This window comes from Sapajus apella, unplaced genomic scaffold, assembly GCF_009761245.1.
Source record: "Sapajus apella isolate SASKATOON/1434 unplaced genomic scaffold, GSC_monkey_1.0 scaffold207, whole genome shotgun sequence".
NCBI lineage: Eukaryota > Metazoa > Chordata > Mammalia > Primates > Cebidae > Sapajus > Sapajus apella.
Window position 1 is genome coordinate 1 of NW_022437147.1, and position 26,165 is coordinate 26,165.

The 26,165-nt window shown below is 45.9% G+C and overlaps 1 protein-coding gene across 12 annotated transcripts in view; it reads right to left on the reverse strand.

The window, feature by feature from the left end:
* Positions 1 to 28: 28 nt before the first annotated feature.
* Positions 29 to 26,165, reverse strand: part of SVIL (supervillin) — a 217,876-nt gene continuing 191,739 nt past the window's right edge. For 9 of the 12 annotated variants that reach the window (XM_032270273.1, XM_032270274.1, XM_032270275.1 and 6 more), the window contains 11 exons: positions 24,216 to 25,148; positions 23,689 to 23,859; positions 22,948 to 22,982; positions 21,996 to 22,057; positions 21,098 to 21,237; positions 18,787 to 18,882; positions 16,252 to 16,495; positions 14,918 to 15,488; positions 13,583 to 13,808; positions 4,433 to 4,559; positions 29 to 380 (listed from right to left, as the gene is read on the reverse strand). In XM_032270273.1, coding sequence (XP_032126164.1) covers positions 171 to 380; positions 4,433 to 4,559; positions 13,583 to 13,808; positions 14,918 to 15,488; positions 16,252 to 16,495; positions 18,787 to 18,882; positions 21,098 to 21,237; positions 21,996 to 22,057; positions 22,948 to 22,982; positions 23,689 to 23,859; positions 24,216 to 25,148 — 2,815 coding nt within the window. In that variant the 3' untranslated portion in view covers positions 29 to 170. The remainder of the gene's footprint in view (positions 381 to 4,432; positions 4,560 to 13,582; positions 13,809 to 14,917; positions 15,489 to 16,251; positions 16,496 to 18,786; positions 18,883 to 21,097; positions 21,238 to 21,995; positions 22,058 to 22,947; positions 22,983 to 23,688; positions 23,860 to 24,215; positions 25,149 to 26,165) is intronic. The other 3 variants (XM_032270272.1, XM_032270271.1, XM_032270279.1) reach the window with 3 other exon arrangements.

Below are 26,165 nucleotides of genomic sequence, written 5' to 3' on the forward strand. Positions count from 1 at the left end.
CACTCGAGGTAACTGCACCTGAGTCAGCTTTGTGCAGTAATTAAATGAGTTAATTTATAGACGATTGTCAGTTGCAGAGAGGGAACGATGACTTTCATTGACAGTTTTAACATTTAACAGAAAATATCACCTTCTTTAAAGTATTTTCGTTACATGATCAAAAAAATAATTTAAGGGCGTGGGCTCAGCTCTCCACTGCAGACAAAGCTGCGTCTGGTCTGGAGATAGAGCACAGGGAGGGCGCCCGAAGGAGCACCCAGGATGAGAATCACCCACGCGACGTGTGACTCCAGCCACCATCTAGAGGACACCTGTGTTAGAGTCAGGCTTACCCAAAGCAGGTTAGAAATGGCACTATCATCTGCAACTCCTCCTTCTTCCTACAGGTTGAAACAAACAGGAAACGTTGCGGGGTGTTGGAAGGGAAGAGCCTTGTCAGGGCGTCGCAATCACCGGGAAGGACTTCGTGCCGGGCTCAAGGGCAGCATGCACGTGCGCACACCAGGCGGTGACTGAACCTCAGGCCACCTCATTCCCTCACCGCAGAATCACCATCTGGAGCTCCCTCAGCCTTTCTCTCCCTCCCAGCCTCTAAAGTGACTTCATTCTCTAAATTCTCCTGGATTGTGATCTGGAATTTCAATGACAGCAGATACTGAGAATATGGATGTGCCAGATTCACTTTTCTTGAAATTTCCGGCACTTGCTCTGGGGCTGTTAGATCTGAGCTGGAGACACCAACCTCACAGCTCCTGAAGCACAGTCGGACATCCAGTTCCCACCTGGAGCTCAGAAACAGACACAGGCTTTTAACGCACAAGTCTAGGAAGGGTTTTCGCTTCTTGGAAAAGGTCTGATTTGCTGGATGGCTACCTTCACAACAGACAGGAGTCACCGTGTATGTCTTAATGCGGAATAAGCAGAAATGGAAAATAATTATTTGGTGAAAATAAATACATAACTGAAGCTAATTGCAACAGAGACTCCTGCCCAGCCACTTCCTTGAGACTTTGCTTCGTTTCATTTCTCTCTCTCTGGTGGAATGGGTGGCTCTGGAGGAAACCGTACATAAGCCATGCTCAAGTGCACACAAACCACACGGTGCAGACCAGGCCAAATCCACAAGCCAAACAGCCGAACACCTTTAGACTAAGTATAATACGCTGTGAGAGGAACCCACGTTTCAGTCAGGTTAGCCTGGGCCAGGCTAAACCAAGAACAGGAGAAAGATACGAAGGGACGCAAGGAAGAGAAAGAAAGAAAAGTGGGGGAGAGAAGGAGAATACCCACAGTTTTTCATAGGAAACGACAGAGACAGCCAGGTAACAATCAGTGCTCTTTAGCTCTAGATCATCAGTCTTCATTTTTGGGAGTGAAATGGGGAAAAGAAGGAATCGCTGGTGAGTCTTCCATTTCCTGAGATGTGCGGGAACTTTTAGTACAGAAATGAAAACTCTAGCTTAATATCTACTCACAGGCCCCGAATTTTGTTTTTGTTTGAGACAGGGTCTTGCTTTGTCACCCGGACTGGGGTGTAGTGACACAAATACTGCTCACTGCAGCCTCAACTTCTGGGGCTCAAGCCATCCTCCTGTATCAGCCTCCCAAGTGGCTGGGACCACATGTGCACACCTGGCTAATTTTTGCAGGGTAAACATGGGGTTTTACCATGTTCCCCAGGCTGGTCTCGAACTCCTGGGATTGAGCGATCCTCTTACCTCTGCCTCCCAGTTGTTGGGATTCCAGGCATGGCCACTGTGCTTGGCCCCAAAGTAAATCTTTACACAAAAGACCGAAAATGAGATGCTGGTATGGGCACCTCAAATGTTTTCTTTTGAGACTAATCCACTGACAGAGACAAAACAGGTATAGATTTTTCAAGGCATCCTATAATGTATTATTTTTTTTGAGACGGAGTCTCTCTCTGTCCCTAGGCTGCAGCGCAGTGGCACGATCTCGGCTCAATGCAACTTCCGCCACCGGGGTTCAAGCGATTCTCCTGCCTCAGCCTCCCGAGTAGCTGGGATTACAGGTGCCTGCCACCACGTCCAGCTAATCTTTGTATTTTTAGTAGAGATAGAGTTTCACCATGTTAGGCAGGATGGTCTCGATCTCCTGACCCCGTGATCCCCTTGCCTCGGCCTCCCAAAGTGCTGGGATTATAGGCATGAGCCACCATGCCCAGCCTTTAATGTATTTTTTAATGTGACACTGAGAAAATTTCAAAATGACCTATGTGGCACACATTCTATTTTTATAGGACAGCACTGACTGCCACCCTGCATGTATTCTCATGGGTGCAATGGAAGGAACGTGTGGAGTCCCCTCTTTCCTGCCCCTTCTGCGTTTCCACACACCGCACACTCACGGCAGCAGGCTCTCAGCACACAACAGGAACACAGCAACCGTGAAGGGCGTGCCGAGCTGACCATACGCTGGCTCCTTTCTGCCCTTGGTGCTGAAGATGGAAGGTTCCAGCACCTGCTCTCCTGGGTGCCTCTCCATCAGCAAGGCAAGAGCTACTCCCTGCAGCAAGCGCCCATGTTCAGGCCCCGCGTGACATGACTGTCTGTCCTTCTCCAAGGCAGCACTCAGACACCCGCAAGCAGTGGGCAGGGCAGCCTCTCAGCTATGTGGGGACTCCCTTAAGACAGACCAGGTTGAAGGCGCCTCACCGACCACATTTGAGCACAGCCAGTGGGGGACTGAAAACACTGCCAGCCCTCGGGAAGGAACGAACTAGGGGTTGCCAGAGGCCGCCTGAGAAACACCTGACCTCAGCAGAACCTGAGATTGCCCAGTGTGGGCTACAGAGGCCTCAAATAGACCTTATTTTAACTTCAAAGAGCTCGTTGTCTCCAGCCAAGGCAACCAGGCCACTGAGGAAGAGTGGGAGTTCTGGCTTCCACACCTAAGGTGACCCTCCGTTCTTCTAAGTGGATAGTGCACCCATTTGAATAGTCTGAATAGGTGAATAGTCTGTTCCTATTTACCAGGAACCTCTCCTGCTTTGTGCTTTTTGGCTTCATTTAAATTTCCACCTGGCTCTCTGGGACTCCCAGCTCTTGACGAATGGGGGAGTCTCTGCACCTTCCAAAATGATGGCCCCGGGGCCAGGTGCTGCTTAGTGCCAGGACATAGTAGTCGGCAGGTTTGCTTATGGGGAACGGCAGGTTTGCTTATGGGGAATGTGTTAAAGTCGTTTTTGAAGCAATGATTTCAAGACTCTTTTAAATAAAGTTTGTGGGGGGTGGGGATACATTATTTCACAGATGCAGTTTTCTTTCACTTCAGGATCTCCTTTTGGAAATGTGAGTTTCACATGGTGGGTGGAAAATATGCACATACTTTCTAGTTGTATTTGAGAACTTTACAAATGGCTGAGGTTAAATGTCTTTAGTTATATCATCTTTAACACCATGTATGTCTCAAAGAAGAGAATTCAAATTGCCATTCCAATGTAGCCTATGAAGACACAGAAGTATCAGAGGAAATAGCGCCAGAACTCCTGACTCACACTTTATGTGCACACCTCATTTGCATGTCAGTTTCTTAATGCATGAAAGTCACGCTCATCACCTCGTCCTTCCACAGAAGTTTAACTTATTTTCGAGCTAACAGGGGCCTGGGGATCAGCTGGCTGAAAGCACTCTTTCTTTTCTACTTGAAGACTTCTGGGCCTAGAAAGTGGCCAGGGAGCGCGTCACGGGTGCACCGTTTCGCCTCCAGCCAGGAGGGGCATTTGCAGCTGTAGGGCCAGCCAACAAGTAAGCACCGTCAGTTACGAAAGTGCACACTGCCTGTCAAAAGCTGGTCATGATCACATCTGTGATTTAACAGCTCACCAATACTTACGCATACGAAAGGCTTGCTAGCATGGATCACCACGCATGACTTAATTTTGTTCCAATTTATAACATACAGTACTGTACATTCTCAATAAAAGGCGTAGCTACTCATGAAACACGCTTCAAATGATGAACTAAATACCCATGAACCACAATTATGTCCTTACTTTTTATACTTAGGTTTAAAAATCTCTGCATAGGAAACCCAAGTCCATATTTTACATGCAACTTAAAGATATTAGTGGTGAATTCCATTTTTGTCATTATAAAGGCTTTAATAACGTTCTAAAGCCAGACTTCATTGAAGAAGGTTTTAAAGTGAAGAAAAAGTACACACTTTAACCTTCAGGCAGTTGCTTACTGACACCGTGTGTATGTGTCGCTGACCCCACTTCTAAAGCATCTCAAGGCTCAGCCTCCTGCCCAGTTTCAGGTGCTCTGTGACAGACCCTCAGTGTGTATTCTAAGGGCAAAAACGCACAAATGCTTCACAGAGCAGGAATTAGGTGGCACATGCGTGTCTCTCTGATGCACTTCCAGGAGTGACGTTAGTTCCAATGCTTTCCTAATATGGGGAACGTTACCTTCTTGATGAGGGACCGCCCCGCTTCCTGGGTGTGCAGGCTGCTGGCCGGCGCCTTCCCGCTCTCCTGCCTCCTGCTGAGTCTGTTTCTCCAGTCTTCCTCCCCGCTCTTCTTCAACAGTGCCAATCTAGGAGGGAAACATGCCAGCCACAGAGAGTTCAGCACCAAGCTCTTCCTTGTGATAGAGCCATAATCTCAGCAAGTGAGAAGCCTTTGGCCAAGACATGACCACAGCCACCTCATTTTAACATTTTGAATTTCATGTATTCTGAAGACAGCAGGTCTGGAAAAATAATAAAGTCCCTTCTGTAAGATGGCCCTGAAGATTTTACGGCTGATTGAAACACAGAGCCGAAGTCTGACTTGCTAGATAAAAGATGCACCATCATCCCAGCCAAGGAATGTCTTTTTCCCTTGTTTTGGGGCCGAGAGCGAGAGAACCGACCCCAGAGAAAAATGTCTTCTAGCGACGCCTTCTGGTCACTCGGTGAAATAACATTAAAGGGCTAAAGCTGTGTTACAGAGAACAATGAAGACGTGGGCTTAAAACAGACGCCGTGAAGCACCCACCATCTCTTAATATCATCCCTTTCAATTAGAGGTAAATTTTGGTGTTCATTTTCTGATGTTCAAAAAATGTTTTGATGAACATCAAAATTTGATGTTCAATTTTCCTATAAATGAATATTATCTTTCTTATCCGTCTTCTATAGACAGAAACTATTTTCTACAAACCCATTTAAAAAAAATTATCACTTTAACTTTCCTCAGGGAATGCTATACACCAAAAAAGAATCTCATTAACTGAGGTTGTTACCTAACCTACTTTAGTTCAATGACATGCGACTTGATAGGAAGCTGCTTGAACACTGGGTTGCTGAAAGGTTATTTTTCACAAACGTGAGGCTGTTTTGGCTAACTGTATTGACTGATTGAAGACATCTTAGGTATTTGCATTGGACAAACAAACATGGAAAAGATCAAAGGTAAAAAAAAAAAAAAAAGGGGTGATCATTAAATTGATTTGAGCGGATGCTCAAACAATTTAAAGATGAGTGAAAAAACAAATGTCTAGAGCCCTTTCCCTCTGTGCTGGACCTGATGGGCCAGGTCTTCTAAATATCACTAATGCATAATCCATAAATGTGTATTTTTTATTTTATTTTTATTTTTGAGACAGAGTCGCACTCTGTTGCCCAGGCTAGAGTGCAGTGGCATGATCTTCACCTACTGCAACCTCCACCTCCTGGGTTCAAGCAATTCTCCTGCCTCAGCCTCCCAATTAGCTGGGACTACAGGCGCATGCTACCATGCCCAGCTATTTTTTCTATTTTTAGTAGAGACATGGTTTTGCCATATTGGCCAGGCTCATCTCGAACTCCCGACCTCGTGATCCACGTGCCTCGGCCTCCCAAAGTACTAGGATTACAGGTGTGAGCCACCGTGCCCGGACTGTATTTTTTATTTTTATAAATTTGTTTTAGAGTCAGGGTCTTCCTTTGTTACCAGGCTGGAGTGCAGTGGCACAATCATGGCTCACTGCAGCCTCGAGTTCCTGGGCTCAAGTGACTCTCCCGCCTCGGCCTCCAGAGTAGCTAGGACTGCAGGTGTGCATCACTATGCCTGGTTAATTTTAAACATTTTTATTTGGTAGAGACAGGGTCTTGCTATACTGCCCAAGCTAGTTTTGAACTCCTGGTCTCAAGCGACCCCCTGCCTCGGCCTCCCAAAGTACTGGGATTACAGGCGTGATCCACCATGCCTAGAAAACAGTGTATTTTTAAGCAGTACATCAGCTCTGGTCCCAGTTTGGCCACCAGCTCCTTTGAGTACCTCGGTTCTCCCTCCCGTATCTGTCACACGAGGAACTGGACCAGATGATCTCTAAGGGCCCTTCTTCCAAGCTTCCCTATTCCCATTAAATAGTTGTTTCGGAAATGAGATGAGATATATCCTATGATAAAAGTCTTGTTATGCTAATAAGAAAACAAATTTTGTAGAGCTTAAACAAGAATCCAGGGACATCTACATATGCATACACAATTATGCCAGTACTTGTCTATTTACTCAATTTAGTCAAATAACGGAGAGTAAGCCATGAAAACAAAGAGGCTGGAGCTTCGAGCTCTGGACCTGTCCCCTTCCTCAGTCTCTTCCTTCTTCTCCTTTCCTTTCTGTTTTCCTCCTTCTACTAAGGGGCAGCAGGTAAGACCTCAAGTGCGCATTCTCAAGAACTGTGGTGAGGCTCCCTTATCAGTTTCATGCAGAGCCCATGTGGGTCAAGGTCTCACTTGGTCCTAACTCCTGTAATTCTCGAATGTTTAAAAGCACCCTGCATGCTACAAGGGCTAGTTCATGGGCTTGGACATGAAATCTAGATTCCTGTAAGTGTTTTAATCTGCATCATTTTATACTATATATGACTATGACTCATCTTTTCTCCAATTATTTGGAATGAGTCAGTTTTATTCTAATAAAAGAATCTCACAAAATAAAATCATTAAAAGAAATTCATATTTGCATGCTGTGTTTGAGTTTTCAAAGCATCAACAAATGAGACTTTCAAAAAGTAAGCATGCCAGCACTTTAATCCCCAAGTGAAGAATTCTTTCCAGTTCATCGTCTTGTGGAGCCAGTATCATCTCACTGATACGCTCCTTGCAAACTGGCCTCAGAACCAGCTTCACTCACTTCACCTTCGACCCAGACCAGCAGTTATTCCTCTTGACCGCCCACCTTGTTAATCAGATTGGATTCAAATGATGAATTTTTAAAAAATCAAATTCATCTTCATGAGTTGAGTTTATTGAAAGTCACGAGCTCCAGTCTTTGAAGACCTTCTCAAAAAGAAGTTCTCAGAAGTCTGGGGCAAGGACACGAGCACCTGCATCATCAATGGTTTCCCTGGTGGTGGCTTTGCGGCATCTGAAACTGACTTAGAAAAACACGAGCTGTGGCATCTGAGGGCACCGCCTCATCCACCTTTTACTCTGCTGATCTGCATGGGGACCTGTGATGTATTGGAAATTGTTATTCCCATTTCTGACGGACAAGGGCATGAGCACATCCGGGTCAGGAATTCCACTGACTGAGGTCACACTGGATGGTAGTGGGCAGAGACAGGTGACCACAACCCTTGCCTGCCTGTGCTTAGCCTGCTTCACTGTGGCAGCACATTAGCTGACCAGGCACATTTTTGCCGTACCATTTTAGGAAGTGCATAGGATTGTGGCTTTCTTAGAAGGTGTTTCCCACCATGGATGGCCGCCAAAGAATTCCTCCATTCCAAACCCTGAAATTCTGCTTCTACAAGTGCCGGCAGGGTCACCATTAGGGACTCCCGAAGACTATAGTGTAACCAGAATAACGTGGAAGAGACTGAGCTTCTGTGGAGCCCACGTGGCCCTTGCAGCCAGCCCGAGCCCACAGCCTCCGAGTGCATGATGAGTAACTTGAAGGTAACACGCACTAGAACTTGAATGTGTTCTTCCTGTCCCTTTAACCTTCCTCATTGGTGTCCCCCACGCTAAGGAGGGCGGGAGAACATGCTTGGGAAAACATGTTCCTTCCTCCTGTGAGCTCACGGCGCTCCCACTCACCGCAGACTGCTAGGCTCCGAGAGGGTCGAGGAGCCGATGTCTGGGTCTATGCAGGACATAAATTCCTGCCGGTGCAATTCAAACAACTGTCAGCGCTTTTCACAATTGCCAAGTCCAAGTGCTGTTTGCAGGACTGTGGTGCTGGGAGCCTGGGCAGCGGCTTGGCCTGGGGCTGCACGAACCCAGGGAGACGCAGGACACTGGCTTAGTCAACGAAGCCTGGCCCAGGGCCATGACAGGTGCCTGCCAGGCCACCCAGGGAGTGGCTGCTCCCCTTCCACAGCCCACACAATTCCGCAGGGAATGCTGGCCTGAGAGCCCTACTTGCTGGGAACAAGGACTTCAGGCTCAGAACAGTCCAGGCTGGGTCAAACAGGAGGCGTGACATGTGCCCCTAATACTAAATAAGGTGTGCTTTCTCTCTCTCTCTTTTAGAATTTTCCCTTCATTTTAGAGAATTACAGGCACCTCATAGATCTCAGATAGGGCGGAAAGGGACACATAAGTATTTATATTACATCTTGGTCCTGGCTGGTTCACAAGTTGGAGAAGTGAATGAACCAAAGTGTATTTTAAATGAGAGAAAAATCAAACACTGGAAAAGGAGGTCCAGGCATACTGGGTCACACCTGTAATCCCAGCACCTTGGGAGGCTGAGGTGGGAGGATTGCTTGAGGCCAGGAGGTGGAGACCAGCCTGGGCCACAGAGCAAGATTCTGTCTCCACAAAAAAAAAAAAAGTAAAAGTAAAATGTCAGCTGAGCATGGTGTGTGTCCCTCTAGTCCCAGCTCCTTGGGGGGCTGAAGTGGGAGGATCACTGAAGGTGGATGGTGGGGGCAGGGCGGGCATGCAGGAAACAGGAGCCTCCAGCCAGTCCCCCAGGGCAGAACTCCACAGAGGCGAGGTGGATTCTGCAGCAGTTCAGGGAGTTCCACTAAGTCCTTACACGCCACCAGTTTCTCAAAGTGAAGGCTGGCTCTGTTTTTCTTTTCCAATAGTCTTCTTCCCCAAATATGAAAGCTCAGATGCCACTGTTTCTGACGTTGTGGAAATAAATAAGATTTCTAAAGGCCTAAGGTATGCTTTAAGCAATAGCAAAGGTTTTATCCCTAAATAACGTAAGAATTATTTAATTCACAATGCTTCTCAAACAAGCTCCCAAACAGGGACAATTTAAATTAAACAATTTAAACAAATTAAACAATTTAAACAATTTAAACACTATGTGGACAGTTAGAAAATAGCGATTTTCCTAATCCACTGGGAAAAGTCGACTGCATCCTAAATGTTATGCTGGTTACGGTTCAAATTTGACATTCTCAATGTCAGAAAAGATTTTTTTTAAAAGTGTTGGGTACGGTGGTTCACGCCTGTAATCCCAGCGCTTTGGGAGGCCAAGGTGGAAAGATCACCTAAGGTCAGGTGATAAATTTAAATAAATAAATAAATAACTTTTTAGGTTGGGCACAGTGGCTCACGCCTACTCCCAGCACTTTGGGAGGCTGAGACAGGCAGATCACCTGAGTTCAGGTGTTCGAGACCAGCCTGGCCAACATAGCAAAACCCTGTCTCTACTAAAAATACAAAAATTAGCTGGGCATGGTGGTAGGCGCCTGTAATCCCAGCTATTCAGGAGGCTGAGGCAGGAAAATCCCTTGAACCTGGGAGGCGGAGGTTGCAGTGAGCCAAGGTCCTGCCTCTGCACTTCAGCCTGAGTGACAAAGTGAGACCCTGTCTCAAAAAATTAAAATTAAAATTAAATGAGGTATCATGCCCAAAATGCAGGCCGTCTGTGACTCTGGTAGCACTGAGCATGAAGAACCCAATGTATTCAGGCCCCAGACAGGGGAGAGACTGACACAACAAGGCTGAAGACAGACCTGCCCTCCTTCACAGGCACAGCCATTTATAAAAAACACAAAGGAAATCTGTAAATCCCAGGCTCTATTTCTTAGATGCTGAAATGTGAACGTGGATGTGTAATTTGAAATAAGCCGTGTTAGGAACATGTGAACTGAGAAAATTCATGAAGAAAGACGACATGTCTTTCTAACACTGCTGTCTAGCTGGAATTTCTGTCCTTACTGTATTCTCCTGGTTAGAAGACACGAAGTTGGCTGCCCTAACACTAATCTGAGCACACCCTGGTCTCGCCATGAACCAGGGGAGAGTTGGAGATGTGGCCCCTGGGTCAGGTCTATTCACTACGTGGTCCTGGAGACTCCTGGAGCTAAATTCCTCCTTTGGTAAAATGAGGCAGTCAGAGGCAGTTAGAATAAGGTTTGGAAGTCCTATGATTTCATATACTTCTTTCTCAAGAAAGCAAGTAAAGCACAAATATATACGGGAATACGGAATAACATTCTTATTTTAATTAGCCTAAGCTTCATTATTCCACTGTCACAAAAGTGAGGGATCAAAGTCTCATTTAGGGCAAAGCTACCACGAATGAATTCTAAATATATGTAATTTAGTTATTTTCAGCAAAGTACAAATAAAAGTGCTGTCAAGGTAAGGGGGAAAAGATCACTGGTAATGTATTTTGTGTTAGTGTAATTTATTACAGACATAGCTGCTAAATAGAGTGTCCCTCGTCCTTTCTTTTCTTTTTTTTTTTTTTTTTGGGGTGTAGGGGTGCTATCTCGGCTCACCGCAACCTCCACCTCCCGAGCTCAAGCAATTCTCCTGCCTCAGCCTCCTGAGTAGCTGGGACTACAGGTGCCCGCCACCACACCCAGCTAATTTTTGTATTTTTTAGTAGAGATGGGGTTTCACCATGTTGGCCAGGATGGTCTCGATCTTTTGACCTCGTGATATGCCCACTTCGGCTTCCCAAAGTGCTGGGATTACAGGCGTGAGCCACTGCGCCTGGCCCCCTCGTCCTTTCTTAAACGTATTTTAACAAACTGAATAGCTGAATATCCATCAAGCATTCCTTTCTACCATGATTCTGAACAGACCGGGCTCAGGGATCTCCTGGAGACCATGGTAAGTTGTGGCCTATGCCCGCCAGCAGGTGCGTGCTCACACATCCAATTCTCAACACGCTTCCACGCTGGTCACAGACGCTTTCCAGCCATCCTTGAAGGCCTTAGATGTCCACAAAGCCCAAGCTAAGAAGCTGCAGCTTCCCATGTCTCAGTTTAAAAATGGGAATTTTACAGTAGAATTAAAACTTTCAGAAAGATACAGATCAACTAAAATTTACCAAAAAACAGGCAAGTACATCAAGAATTATGGCTTAGTGGACAGACACAGGGCTCCTCTATCAAAAGTCCTAAGTCCCCACTGACAGAAAATACCCAAACATGGGGAGGATCCTTTAAAAGCCTTTGAAGGAAAGGGGCATGATGTGAGTATTTCCCACTGGGGAATACCCCAGGGATATTTGCTCATGTGTAAAACATCAGAACTTGTGCTTAATATTTATCGTTAATTTCCTTAAATGATTTCTCCTCCTCCTCACCTAACTAGTTATCAGTACTTGGATTTCTAGGATGAAATGCTCTTTGAGCCCTGTTTTCATGGAAGAGAACTTCAAACTTCAATAGGGCCCAACTGCTTCCCTGGTTGAAGACATCCCTCTCCTCACTGCATTGACCCCTCTGTCCCTCCCTCTGCCCCTCAGCCTACCAGGTCTAACTTACCATGAACTCAGATTTAACAATCTTATTGTCAGTTGAAAAAAATGCCATCTATTATTTTACAAATAATATTCAAGAAGCTCGGCTTAAAACCAGAAAGAAGGTCCAGGCATGGTGGTGCACATCTGTAATCCCTGTACCTTGGAAGGCTGAGGTAGGAGAACTACTTGAGGCCAGGAGTTCGAGACCAGCCTGGGCAACATGGTGAGACCTTCCAACTCTACAAAAAATCTTTTTGAAAAAATTAGCCAGGCATGGTGGTACGTGCCTGTAGTCCCAGCTGCTGGGGAGGCTAAGACAGGAGGATCACTTGAGCCCAGGAGTTCGAGGCTGCAATGAGCTGTGATAGCACCACTGCCGTCTAGCCTGGGGAACAGAGGAAGACTATGCCTCTGGAAAAAAAAAAAAAAGAGAGAGAGAGAAAGAAGGGGCCGGGTGTGGTGGCTCACGCCTATAATCCCAGCACTTTGGGAGGCCGAGGAGGGTAGATCACGAGGTCAGGAGATGGAGATCATCCTGGCTAACACAGTGAAAACCTGTCTCTACTAAAAATGCAAAAAATTAGCCAGGCATGGTGGCATGCATCTGTCATTCCAGCTACTCGGGAGGCTGAGGCAGGAGAATCCCTTGAACCCAGGAGGTGGAGGTTGCAGTGAGCAGAGACTGCATCACTGCACTCCAGCCTGGGTGACAGAGAGAGACTCTGCCTCAAAAAAAATAAAAAAAAAGGAAAAAGAAAAAGAAAGAAAAAAATAGAAGACTTTTCATTGTGGTTTGGTGTAGTCTTAGGCAGTTTGAAACATATCTAGAAAAATAAGCGTGGTCAGTGCCTAACAAGGCATGCAGGCTTCTGTGTGGTGGCAGCTGCTGAGGAAGGGCGGAAGCTGTCAGAACTGCGGGAACAGGTGTGGAAATGCTTCTCCTAATTATTCTCTGGAGTTGACAAGACTTTTCTTCACCCAGTTTTCCTATCACTATTTCATCATGTTTTTTTTTCCCTATTGAAGACTTTCTCCTTTTTTGTACAAATTACGTGGTGTGGTGCATAAGAAATTTTGTTACACATATGTAATGCATAGCGATCAAGTCTGTACTTAGGATGTCTATCACCTGAGTCCAATACATTTTTATCTAGTCACCCTACTCTGCTATGGAACTCTGTATTTATTCCCACTATTGCATGTTTTGCTGCTTAGTTCATCTATAGTTAGAGGTTAACAAGGAAAACACATCCCCAAGGTAATTTACTTCCAATTCTCTGTATCTGTCTCATTTAAATTATGTTCTTCTGCATCCTGTGCCATTCTTTGCAAGAAATGAGATTACTGTGTTATCTGATGCTCAAACGGAATCTTTCAAGCTATTTCCTGACATAAAATCTCTAAATGCAGTTCAGTTCAGAAAAGTCATCCATTTTACTTTCTGTAAAGGAAACAAAAGTTGGATTCTAGCCCAAAGATGTATGCCCTGTATGTCAATTTATCTTCATTCCCTCTACACACATTTCACACAACGTCACAAGTGGTTTGTGCATTCAGTATGAACCCTGCGTATCTAAAAGGGAAAGAGCCAAGATCTCAGCTTCTGTCACTAGATAAGCCAATACTTTAATATTATAAAAGACATTGGGACAATGGAAACATACAAATAAAGCAGAAATCTGTTTCTGCTTGTCTTCTCATCTGAGTCTGGAACCCGCCCTGCCTTCATTACCAAACCAGGCTCAGGAGCAAAGGCAGTTCACTTGCAAACACCTCGGCTTCTCGGAATTCCTCCAGGGTAACAGCCCAGCCCGTCAGAAGCTGAGTGTGTGATTTCATCTCTGCCCCCCACCCGGATCGCTTTCTAAAAGCCAGCTGTGAGCTCCTCCCCGAGGGATTCACTTCTCGCTCCCTGAGTCTCATTACCTTTCTTTAATAGACATGGTTTTGCTGGGTGAGTCGCAGAGGCCCTCCCCCGTCGGCGTCTTGATCTCTCCAGCAGCAAACATCGCACAGGGATTCCTGCAGAGCCTCTCCTGTGGCTGTTCCGGAGAATCCTGGGGCTTCCAGGACGCGGGGGCTGCGGGCTGGGCCACCGTTTTCCCAGCAGCTGCCCCCGTCTGCTCGGAAGCCGGCTCCCCGAACTCCGCCGCTGGGAAGGAAAAGAGCGACATCAGCACGGAACTGCTCCGGGAACGTCCTTCCAGCGATTCGCCCCCAGCAGCGCAGCTCTCGGAGTTCAGTCCGTGGGCGCGCGGCGGGTGACCCAATCCGCTGGGATTTATGCAAATCTGCAGCGCGCTCTGTGGGAAAACCACGCTTCCCAGAGGGTCCCCACACAGCAAAATGCTTCGTGGCAATTGGTGTGAGACACAGGAAGTCAGCTTTAACTATTCACTCCAGAACGGTTCTAGTCTCCAAAGCAACACTTCAGCATTCAAATGTGCTGTGCTCCCAAACCAAACCCTTTATTATAACTGACATTGTCCTGGTTCATGCAAACTTAGAAAGATGGTGAGAGGCCCACTCAGTGGGCTTGCTAGCCTGCAAAACACGTGTGCAGGAAGAAACACTCTAGCGATTCAGAGACTGGGGTCAAGTCGTTCCTTAATTCCTTGTGCTTACCCAGCCTACATCTTTGGGGTCATCAATTTCTAAAGCGGCCAGCAGAGCTAAGCAGCTCAGAAGGCCATTGTCTGAGTGACCAAAGTCAACAGAAATCCTATCAAGATGCATGAAAGCGCTTCCGGTAGTTTTATTGCTGAAAACTTGATGCACTCTCTAGTCAGACCCAGGGGAGAACAGAATTCCCATTGAACTTTTTTTTTTTTTTTTGAGACAGAGTCTTGCTCTGTCACCCAGGCTGGAGTGCAATGGTTTGATCTCTGCTCACCACAACTTCCACCTCTTGGGTTCAAGCCATTCTCCTGCCTCAGCCTCCAGAGTAACTGGGACTACAGGCATGCACCACCATGCCTGGCTAATTTTTTGTATTTTTGGTAGAGATGGGGTTTCAGCATGTTGGCCAGGCTGGTCTCGAACTCCTGGCCTCGTGATCCACCCACCTTAGCCTCCCAAAGTGCTGGGGTTACAGGTATGAGCCAATTGCATCTGGCCTGATTCCCACTGAACTTTTAACCAATATTTAGCTGTAAACTGCCTTTAGAACTTTGTTAAATGCAGTCACAGACACACAGGACAAATTAAGCAGAAACTAAAACCCAGTTGCTTTCTAAAGCTTCAGGAGCACTAGTCATTTACCTCTTAGTGAAAACTTCCTTTTCATAACATTCTCCACCTCTACCTTCTCTTCAAAGGGCGGCCTGTCTCTCAGGTCCAAGTTTCCTTGTGCACTTGTTTTAGCCATGGAAAATTCCTTTGGTTCATCCCCAAGGTGAATGATGGGAGGATTCACCCGTTCCAGGCTTCCTTTCCTGGGGATGTATTTAGGTTCCTTATGGCTGTCTCCTTCCCTGGCTCTGTTCAGGATGGGGTAGGATGCTTCTTCCTCAAAGGACCCATACTTCTCCATCCCGCTGTCTCGACCTGTCGAAGCTCTCTTGCTTTCCGTCTCTCCACATTCTCTCAACGTTCCCTTGTTCCCGCTACTTTCTACCAAGGGCTGCCAAGCTGGCGATTTTAGAATGCTTCTAACTGGAGAGTCTGAATTTTCCATTGAAGAAGAAAACTTATAGTCAGTGGCACTTGCATTGTCATCAAGAGGTGGCTTCGTGCGAAGATCCCCAGCATACATTGGGGCAACCGTGGATGCTACTGTAGACACCGATGTGTTCACAGCAGGCGAGAAAGGAATAAGCTTTCCACTCTGCACCTGGAAGGACACAGTTAAAAAGGAAGAAGCTGCTTGTAAAATATCGTCTATAAAAATCCTGGCTTAGGAATTGACAGAAGCTGAAATACTCGATTTGATGAAGTTTCACTGTTTCTCTTAGAGGAAAACCACTCCTGGACATAGTTACATAACACGTCTCATTAAACAAAATCCTCTGGGTAAAAGGCAGTTGTGGGCCGGGCGCGGTGGCTCAAGCCTGTAATCCCAGCACTTTGGGAGGCCGAGGCGGGTGGATCACAAGGTCAAGAGATCGAGACCATCCTGGTCAACATGGTGAAACCCCGTCTCTACTAGAAATACAAAAAATTAGCTGGGCATGGTGGCGCGTGCCTGTAATCCCAGCGACTCAGGAGGCTGAGGCAGGAGAAGTGCCTGAACCCAGGAGGCGGAGGTTGCGGTGAGCCGAGATTGCGCCATTGCACTCCAGTCTGGGTAACAAGAGCGAAACTCTGTCTCAAAAAAAAAAAAAAAAAAAAAAAAAAAAAAAAGGCAGTTGTGGGTACTATTTTTTTTCTCTCCAAAATGGACTCATTCTAGATATTTCAGCAAGGTATGAAAACAAGAAAAGAGAAACATGCTTGGTAGGGTTATCGTTTTGAGGAAGAAAGTTATTACCACATCACCTGCAGGTAGCAGTTTCCTGGAAGAACACCTTAATGACATCATTAACCTCAGAGGAACACGGCAGTGCGACGATTTAAGAACACCGACACAAACTGCAATCATACTATAGCGTACCCACCTGTGCTACCTCTCCCAGCGTGACTGGCTGAGTTTGATAGCGAGAGTTCATTCTCCTCTGTCTCATATCTATTCTGTTCCGGGTAGAAATCGCCTTTGAGACTGGCTGGGACAATCTGTTAAACAAGGCCAACTTCTCAGCTAAGCTTAGAGTGGAGGAATCAGGTTCTCCTTGCTCAGCCAGCTCTTTGCCCTCATTTGTCTGGTCTTTGGCTAAAGCCTTTTGGTGAGCAGAAGCCTGTAATCTGAAAAAAAAAAAATGTCAGCAACATAGATACCAACATACAAAAGCCCACCGCTAAGTTTCCATGTTAACTTTCTGCCAAGTGTCACTTTGTTTTGCAAAGAGCTTCTTTTGGCCTAATCACATCTAGGACAGAGGCAGGCAGCCGCTCAGCTATTCAACACACAGAGTCGGCACAGGACACTTAGCGTCGCCACTTCTACGAACAGTAGACTTTTAGCTCTGAATTATTTCTACAAAACGAATTTCCTATTTGAGACACTGAAGTCAGCTTGGCTACACCTTATCTCAGACAGAGAGGTGGTATTGTTAGTATCACAATAAACAGAATGAAAGGGAGTTGCACAGCATTACCTACGGTGCATTTAGACATCATCTGAAGATGTGTTCTGAAGGTGGTCTTTCATTCTAAACAATTAGGAAACAATATGGTCTTCTGTCAACTACATAATAACAGAAGGTCTTGATTGTCACTTGCTAAAGACAAATGGCTTAATTTTTAAAGAGTCACTGCTTCAGCTTAGAGTTTACTCTCATAGGTTCCTACCAGTTTTCTAAAAGGTACTTAAATCTGCAATTTCCAGTAACCAAAGGAATAAAGAAAATGTCAGTGGATTATAAATCCCTCCCACTGGCTGGGTACAGTGGCTCACATCTATGGAAGGCCAAGGCAAGAGGATCACTTGAATTTAGGAGCTGGAGACCAGCCGGGGCAACAATGTGAAACCCCATCTCTACCAGAAATATAAAAATTAGCCAGGCTTGCTGGTGTGCACCTGTGGTCCCAGCTACTTGGGGGGCTGAGGTGGGAGAATTGCTTGAGCTTGGGAGGTGGAGGCTGCAGTTAGCAGTGATCAATCCTGGGTGACAGAGCAAGACTCTGTCTCGAAAATAAATAAATACATAATAAGTTAATAAACAAATAACTCCCTCCAACTTCCAGCTGAAGAGAAGGAAAGCCTGAAGTCTTCACAGTCACTGTGAATCTTGAGAGGTTTTTAATGGAACATACCTCCTGCCCCTGACCGATCCAATTCTCAGATCTAGTAAGGGAGATATTCTGCTTTGACTCCAGCGAGTCCCCAACGCACAGCTGTCTCAGGCCAAACAGCAGCCAGCCTCCGTGTTCCTCCACAGTGAGGCTGGTGACAAAAAAGCCACCTAAGCCTCAGAGTCCTCCGCGGACCTCGTGCAGTAACCAGGAGGGCAGGGAAACCCACTTCCCCGGGAGAGCCCTGCTGTGGGTATGCCAGCTTCATCCCTGCACTGCCATTATTTTTAGCTTTTGTGTTTTGGCTCATATAACAGTAAAATGAAGGGATGTGACCTGGTGTAAGGACATAATTTTAAAGCCCCAAAATCCAAAACACAATAGTAAAACATCTACGTTTAGACACTATAAATTGTTATTTTCCCAGTTCCCAAATAAAATGGCATGATCTCTCTATATATTAGAAAGAGGGAGGATTGTTTTCAACATGTATTTGTGTGTACAGGTGTTTGAAAAAGACTGGGTCTTATCATAATAATGTCCCATTATTTTTCTTTTCTTTGCTCTTCTCTTCTGTTTTTCTTTCTTTCTTTCTTTCTTTCTTTGCTTTGCTTTGCTTTGCTTTTCTCCTCTCTCTCTCTCTGTCTCTTTCTCTCTTTATTTCTTTTGATGGAGTTTTGCTCTGTTGCCAGGCTGGAGTGCAGTGATGCAATCTCAGCTCACTGCAACCTCTGCCTCCTGGGTTCAAGTGATTCTCCTGCCTCAGCCTCCCAAGTAGCTGAGATTGTAGGTACAGGCTACCACACCCAGCTAATTTTTGTATTTTTAGTAGAGACAGAGTTTCACCATGTTGGCCAGGACGGTCTTGATCTCCTGACCTTGTGATCTGCCCACCTCGGCTTCCCAAAATGCTGGAATTACAGGCGGGAGCCACCGTGCCCGGCCAATATCCCATTGTTCTGTTAATCTTTATGAAGTGCTATAACAGTATTTTAGATGAAGAACAAAACTTTTGAGGGATGACATTATGAAAAACAGAAACAAAGCAACTGGGTGCGTGAGTTAGTGTGATCCTAGTTCTAACACATAACATACGCAGAGAGACGAAAGGTTTTCCCATGCACGCCAGCATGTAGTTATCAGCACCTTGCGCTATGACAAACAAAATGTCACGTATTCCGGAACAACCCACGGCACTGACTTGTTTGTCAAACCAACAACAGACATTCAAGACTTTGCGATGCACCTGCTGGCTGGCACCTGTGCCCCGGGTGCCGCATGCATCCGTATCTGTCCAGTACCTGGCAGGCTGCACAGCGGTCCTAGCTACAGTGGGGCTAGGAAGTCTCGCCATTACAGGGTGGGTGCCCTCAGAACACGAAGCGGGGATAGGTTCACTTTACAAGCAATTGCCAAAGAGGAAACATTCATAAGGAGAGAGAAGAAAAGAAGCATTAAGGACAGCATAGTTTTAAACTCAGAAACGTTAAATCAAAAATTTTAACGGAATTCTTTGCTAATTACTTTTCGGGGAGGAAAATCATAAAAGAACTTGAAAAGCAATTACAAACTCAGGAAATAAGAGACAGTGGCTACCCAAAGCAATAAGAATAGGTGTTCAGAGCTGGGAAAGGATTTACTCTGTCTTGAGAATACATGTCTTGGTGTAAAAACATAATAATAATGCAAAAAAGCAAATATTAGCCATCCAAAAATCAGTAGACTATGTCACTGTTTTAGAATATTGCTTTCAATCTATTTTTTTTGGGGAGGGGGGCAGAGTCTTACTCTGTCGACCAGGCTGGAATGCAGTGGTACAATCTCAGCTCACTGCAGCCTCCACCTCCCTGGTTCAAGCAATTCTCTGGCCTCAGCCTCCCAAGTAGCTGGGTTTATAGGTGTATGCCACCATGCCCAGCTAATTTTTTTATTTTTGTATTTTTAGTAGAGATGTGGCTACGCCATGCTGGCCAGGCTGGTCTCGAACTCCTAACCTCAGGCAATCTGCCCACTTGAGCCTCCCAAAGTGCTGGGATTACAGGCATGAGCCACTGCACCCGGCCTCAATCTACTTTTTAAAAGTATCAATGTCCGGCCTGTATTTCTAGCACTTTGGGACGCTGAGGTGGGACGACCGCTTGAGCCCAGGAGTTCAAGACTAGCCTGGGAAACATCTCTACAAAAAATACAAAAATTATCCAGGTATGGTGGTGTTGCCTGTAGTCCCAGCTACTTGGGAGACTGAGGTTGAAAGATCAGTTGAGCCCAGGAGGTCGAGGCTGCAGTGATCCAAGATTGCTCACTGCACTCCAGCCTGAGTGACAGAGTGAGACACTGCCTCAAAAAAACCCAAAATAATAAACTTTTTCACTTCACTGAAGCAATTATCTCTGAATGAACTATTCTGGGAAATTAATTCTGAGTATATTGAAACATGTTACTCAAAACAAATCTCCTGTTGTTTGGAAAGTTATCAAACAGCTATGTATTTTTTTGGAATTTCTGGCAATTAATTCTAGCACTTTGGGAGGGTAAGGCAGGCAGATCACCTGAGGTTAGGAATTCGAGACCAGCTTGGCCAACATGGTGAAATGCCATCTCTACTAAAAATACAAAAATTAGCAGAGTATATTGGCATGCGCCTGTAATCCCAGTTACTCGGGAGGCAGAGGCTGGAGAATCACTCGAACCTGGGAGGTGGAGGTTACAGTGAGCTGAGATTGTGCCACTGTACTCCAGCCTGAGTGACAGAGTAAGACTCTGTCTCAAAAAAAAAAAAAAAAAAAAAAGAAAAGAAAAAGAAAAGAAATTTCTGGCTATTAAAAACAAAACAAACCCTTATCTGAGATGTGTACTGGGGAGGCCAGACACGGTGGCTCACGCCTGTAATCCCAGCACTTTGGGAGTCCAAGGCAGGTAGATCACAAGGTCAGGAGTTTGATACCAGCATGACCAATATGGTGAAACCCCATCTCTACTAAAAATACAAAAAAATAGGTGGGTGTGGTGGCACACACCTGTAGTTCTAGCTGCTAAGGAGGCTAAGGCAGGAGAATCGCTTAAACCCAGGAGGCAGAGGCTGCAGTGAGCCAAGATCTCGCCACTGCACTCCAGCCTGGGTGACAGAGTGAGACTCTGTCTCAAGAAAAAAAAAGTGTGTACTGGATATTTATGGATGAAATAATAAGACCTCTAGTGTTTACTTGAAAATAGAGCAGGAGGAAAGGGGAAACGAATGGGATACGGGCTGAGCATGTCCCACCAGGAGTGGGTGACTTTGGAAGCTGGGGTTTCATCACAGCACTCCACCAAGTTTCATGTTTCTATTTTCCATTGTCAAAGCGATATTTTAAACAACAATATGCAGAGACAGAAACAAAATAGAACAAAAACTCCTTTCAAGTTTTTCCAGGAGATACAATAGATAACACATCCCATTACAAAGTTTAGGGAGACCACAGTAAACAAAATCTCTTAGCACTAACTTCTCTGTGGCTTCTAGCTAAACCACCTCCCCAACGCCTCATTTTCATTGAACATTCTTTAAATGTATTAAAAAAAAAAAAAAAAAAGACATTAGAGCCAAGCCTGAGAAGTCCTGTGGGCACTTACGTGGCCGCGATGACTACCTCCTCAGTGGTGATGGGCTGCGTGAGGGATCTGTCCTGCAGACGGCGGAGCCTCTGTTCCACAGCCGCGTTTCTTGAGCGTTGCTTTGGAACATTTTGTTCATCAAAAGATTTTTCCATCTCCTAAGATTAGAAACATTGTGGAACCCTTAAAAATTCAAAGAAAGAGCTACACATGGTGGCTCATGCCTATAATCCCAGCACTTTGGGAGGCCAAAGGAAGATTGCTGGAGGCCAGGAGTTCAAGATCAGCCTGGGCAAGAAAGTGAGTACCCATCTCCACAAAAAAATGCATAAGTTATCCAGGCATACTGGCACAGGTGTGTAGTCCCAGCTGCTTGGGAGGCTGAGGTGGGAATATCACTTAAGCCTGGGAGGTTGAGGCTGCCGTGAACTATGATCACGTCACTGCACTCCAGCCTGAGTGACAGAGTAAGACCCTATCTCTAAAAAAAATTTAAAAATGAAAAAGAAATTCAAGGAAAGAAAATGGGTGTAGTAAAAAGTCTTTACTTTGTTCTCCTACAGGACCTACAGGAGGGGTCTCTAATGAGAGCCTTGCGTCATTGTCAGAACTGTATACTCATGCTGTGTCCATGAGGTGGCCACAACCAGCCAAAAACTGACTAGGAAGAGAACACAGGTGGGCCAGAGCTGGGAGGCCTTAGCATGCCCAGAGGTGCATGAAGCAGGCTGGGTCCACAAGATTCTCCCTCCCTAAGGCTTACAATTTTTATTTTTTTGAGACAGGGTCTCACTATGTTGCCCAGGCTGGTCTCGAACTCCTGGTCTCAAGTGATCCTCCTGCCTTGTTCTCTCTCAAGTAGCTGAGATTACTGCCCCCAGTAATCATCTCTATTCAAGCACATAGAACAGCTTACCCTGAAAAGCAGCCTCTTGGCGGCGACGCTCAGCTTGGCTCGTTCATCTACTTTTTCTTCATCTGCAAAAAGTCACAAATTAAAAACTGGACATTATTAGAAAAGGTACGTCTCCAAAAAGTCTTCCAGGGGTGACTTGGAAATCTCTGAATATAAGAATAGGTGCACAAAAATAATAATTGTTGGTAGTTTCCCCTTGCAGGGAGCCCATTCTTTCTGCTCAGTGAAAAGGTGCTAATTTCCCTTGGCATTCAAACCAAGCCAAACGAAGGCAAACGCTGGCCAGGGATTGCTACTCTAACGTTTGTCCAATCGAGATTTCATGAATATGTTTATGGAGGGGATTCTTTCATTTTTTTATTTTACTTACTTTTATTTATTTATTTTGAGATGGAGTCTTGCTCTGTCACCCAGGCTGGAGTGCAGTGGCACAATCTCGGCTCACTGCAACCTCTGCGTCCTGGGTTCAAGTGATTCTCCTGTCTCAGCCTCCTGAGTAGCTGGGATTACAGGCGCACGCCTCCACGTCCAGCTCTTTTGTATTTGTAGTAGAGACAGGGTTTCACCATGTTGGTCAGGCTGGTCTCGAACTCCTGACCTCGTGATCTGCCCACCTTGGTCTCCCAAAATGCTGGGATTACAGGCATGAGCTACCACACCTGGCCTTATTTTTAAACAGTAGCAGCAGCAAGAAGAACCTGCCTCTTTGGTTTGAATTAGCTGTTTTTCTATTGGTCACTGCATGATTCTCTAACTGCTCTCAAAAAGAAGAGAAAGCTCATCTGAAAATTGCAACTGGGTTTCATTTTATTCACAGAAAGAAAGCCTGCAGCAAAGACAGACATTGATATGCTGTATCATCTTATTCTCTCAAAAAGCCATAAATTGTATTACTAAATCCCGTCTAGATGAGGTAACGAAGAAGGGGAAGAAACGGGGAAAAGGTACTTGCCGTCAATAGTTGGCGTTTCTGACTGTGACGTGCACCTGGGAAAGACAGTAGCAAATAATCATCATAATTAGCAGGTGGGAGCAGAAGATCGAAATAAAACATTATATTAAAAGTCAAACTGAAAATGCAATTAAATTCTTTGAAGAGATAACCTCCTGGTAGCAATTCTAGTTGTGAAAACACACACACAGTTGTGAAGTGACACTGTGGAGCGTGTGTGCACACAATCCCAGCCAAGGACACGCCTTGTGGGGAGACCAGGCACACGTGCAACTTACTATACATCACCGAGGACAACATTTGCACAAACCTTCTCAGTTCTACACAACAGAGTATGACACTTCAGTGTAAAGCAAATACAACAAGTAGACGGACATTTATAAAATGAATAGAAACTTCCGCAGTGACTTTCACTGTAAAATCGGGTGAATGTGCAATCTGGAGTCTAATTTAACAAGGGGGTAAAAAACATTAAAAACATTAAATGAAGAGAAACAATATTTCTTCTTATCATCTGAAGATGTGCAATGTAAAATTGTGTATGTATCACAATACCACTGTAAAGGACAACATTCTTTAAAAACGCTTTAAAATAAGCCAAATACCTAACGCTTACAGATTAGATGGAAGAATCATGGAATGGCCAGCATCCTATATAAATAGCACGAAGGCCATCAGTGTGTGGCACTCCTGTGTCGCGTCACGTTCCTGGACTAGGAAATGGCACACACGCATGCCTACCTATCCGATTCCTTTCGTTCTGCTGAAGTTATAGGTTGGGTTCTAAATCTCTCGGAAGTTTTTCTACTTTCACCAGGAGAAAAATAGCGTCTTGGTTTCCGGGACCCTCTCTCCCGTTCCACACTGGTGGGCAAGCCAGGTCCTTCGGCCGACCTCTCCACCCGTGATTTGCTTTTAGGATCAAAGGGCAGAGAGTACACGGAAGGCAAACGAAGACAGAGAAAGAGAAGACAGCAAAGGTTTATGCATCTCCGTTGAGTCAAGGCACAGACACCGCCAAAACCCTCTTCATGCCTCTACCATGCACCTAAGGAAGGGGGCATTCCGGAGACCCAGTCCACTATTCCCCATTAGTAGGCAGAAGCGGAGTGGTAGTTTTTGAGCCATTTTCTGCACAGTTGCCCTGCACACACCTGTGAGCTAAGCTAATATGATTCAATGCAGAACACAACACGAGTTGAGGAGTGAGTCATTCTGCCAGGGACGTGCAAGTGACACAGCTGGAGGGCATGTGAAGCATCACCTACAGTTCAGGTGTCCTGCTGGCGTTGGCAGATGCCAGGAACATACTTCGGAGCTGGGCGACAGAGACCTTTGTGTCCAGCACGCCGAACTCCCCATAGGGCCCTTCAGCCTTGGGGCTGGGCAGCTCCGACTCTCTCCTGGAAGCAGGGTCCTTACACTTCCAGGCCTGGAGGTGAGGGGGGCCTGTGAAATCTGACAGGGAGCGGACACGGACCTTGCGCTTTTTCATCAAGTCTTCCTTGTTGTGACTGGATGGTTTGGCATCTTGGGACACGGGCTCACTTTGAACGTAGAGAACCATCTCACTCCTGCCTGTCCTCTCAGTGGGCTGGTGCTGAGCTTGAGGTGGGCGCGCCATGCCTTCCAGTTCCTTCTGATGCTCTAAGGTGACTGTGCTCACAACAGGCTTACCAAAGTCCTCATTTCCAGAGGGATCTTCCAGGCTTCTCGCAAGCTCATCACCCTCCAAAGCCAGTAGGGTTTTCTTGCTTTGCTCGAGAGCTTCAGTGAAGAGCACATCTTCTTCTTCTTTTTCTTCTCCTTCTTCTTCTTGTTCTTCTTCTGCTTTTGACTCACAGATATGGAGAACTGGGCTCTCCCTTCTCTCACCTTCTAGAACCTTCAAGGTGGGAGGTTTGGGGACACTCTGGGTGGCTGACGGTACCCAGCTGCACTCAGATACATGTTCTGGGGGTTCTGCCGTCACCATCTTGGCAGTGTGGCCGGGATCTGCGGGTTGCACGTAGCCACGGATTGGCTGTCGTGCAGAGCCTGCTGCCTTGCTGGGGACCCTATCAAAGGCCGAGTGCTCGGACTGAAACGGCAGATAATGGACTGGCGCGGGCCGGTGTCTCCTCTGACTTACGGACTCTGAGGCGAGTTCAGGGCTGTTTCGAGCACTTTCCTCTTTCACCAATTTTTCTCTAACTTTAACTCTTTAAGAAAGAAAAAGGATTTAAGTTGCAAAGTGCAATAATGGCTGGCTTCATAGCAGGGAAGCATGCACAGATCACAGAGCGCCAGTGAATGGAACGCGGCCCCAAGAGAGCATAACCTGTGAAAAAGCATCTTGGTGTCTAATGTGAGAAACCAACTACTTGTCAGGTGATCTGAGTTGAGTTTCCAATTTGCATAGGTATGCCCGGGGGCGCAAAACTCACTCTACCCCTTGTAAAAGCTGACAGGGGTCAGATGCTGTCCTGGGGGAGAATGGGTCCCTTCTGACCAAATAAATACCCAGAAGCCAGAGAAAATTGCATTAATACACACCACCAGCATGCACTAGGGCACAACGAGGCTGGTGCCTTGAATCAGGAAGCTTTCCTCATGCGCAGGCCCAGAACACGGGCTGTGCGGAGGGTTCCTGGCATACAGACACCTATTGACCTAACGTAATTTCATTGTCTCCTGAAAATGTAAGAGCACTCACCATTATTTAAGCGTTTTTGTTTTTTTTTTTTTAGTTCAAGATATAACAATCACCTCTCTTTTAAAGCACTCAATTAGACATTCACAAGCTTTTTTCATGCAATGCAGAGCATATTCCTTCATTCATTCATAAGGCATGCCGCCAGTTTGGGCATCATTATGAATAATTCTAGCACCAAAAGAGTGTTAGAGACAAGATATCTGCTGAAATAATTCATGAAGTGAACATTTCCCACCATCGTCCCCTCTTCCTGCTGTTATTTGGCTCATGCCTGTAATCCCAACCTTTTGGGAGGCCTGGGCAGGAGGATCATTTGAGGCCAGGAGTTGGAGAGCAGTTTGGGCAACAATAGTGAGATATTATCTCTACAAAAGTAAAAAACAATAGCTAGGTGCAGTGGCTTGTGCCTGTAGTCCCAGCTACTTGGGAGATTGAGGCAGGAGGACCACTTGAATCCAGGAGTTTGAGGCTGCAGTGAGCTATGATTGTACCACTGCACTCCTCCTGGGCAATAAAGATAGAC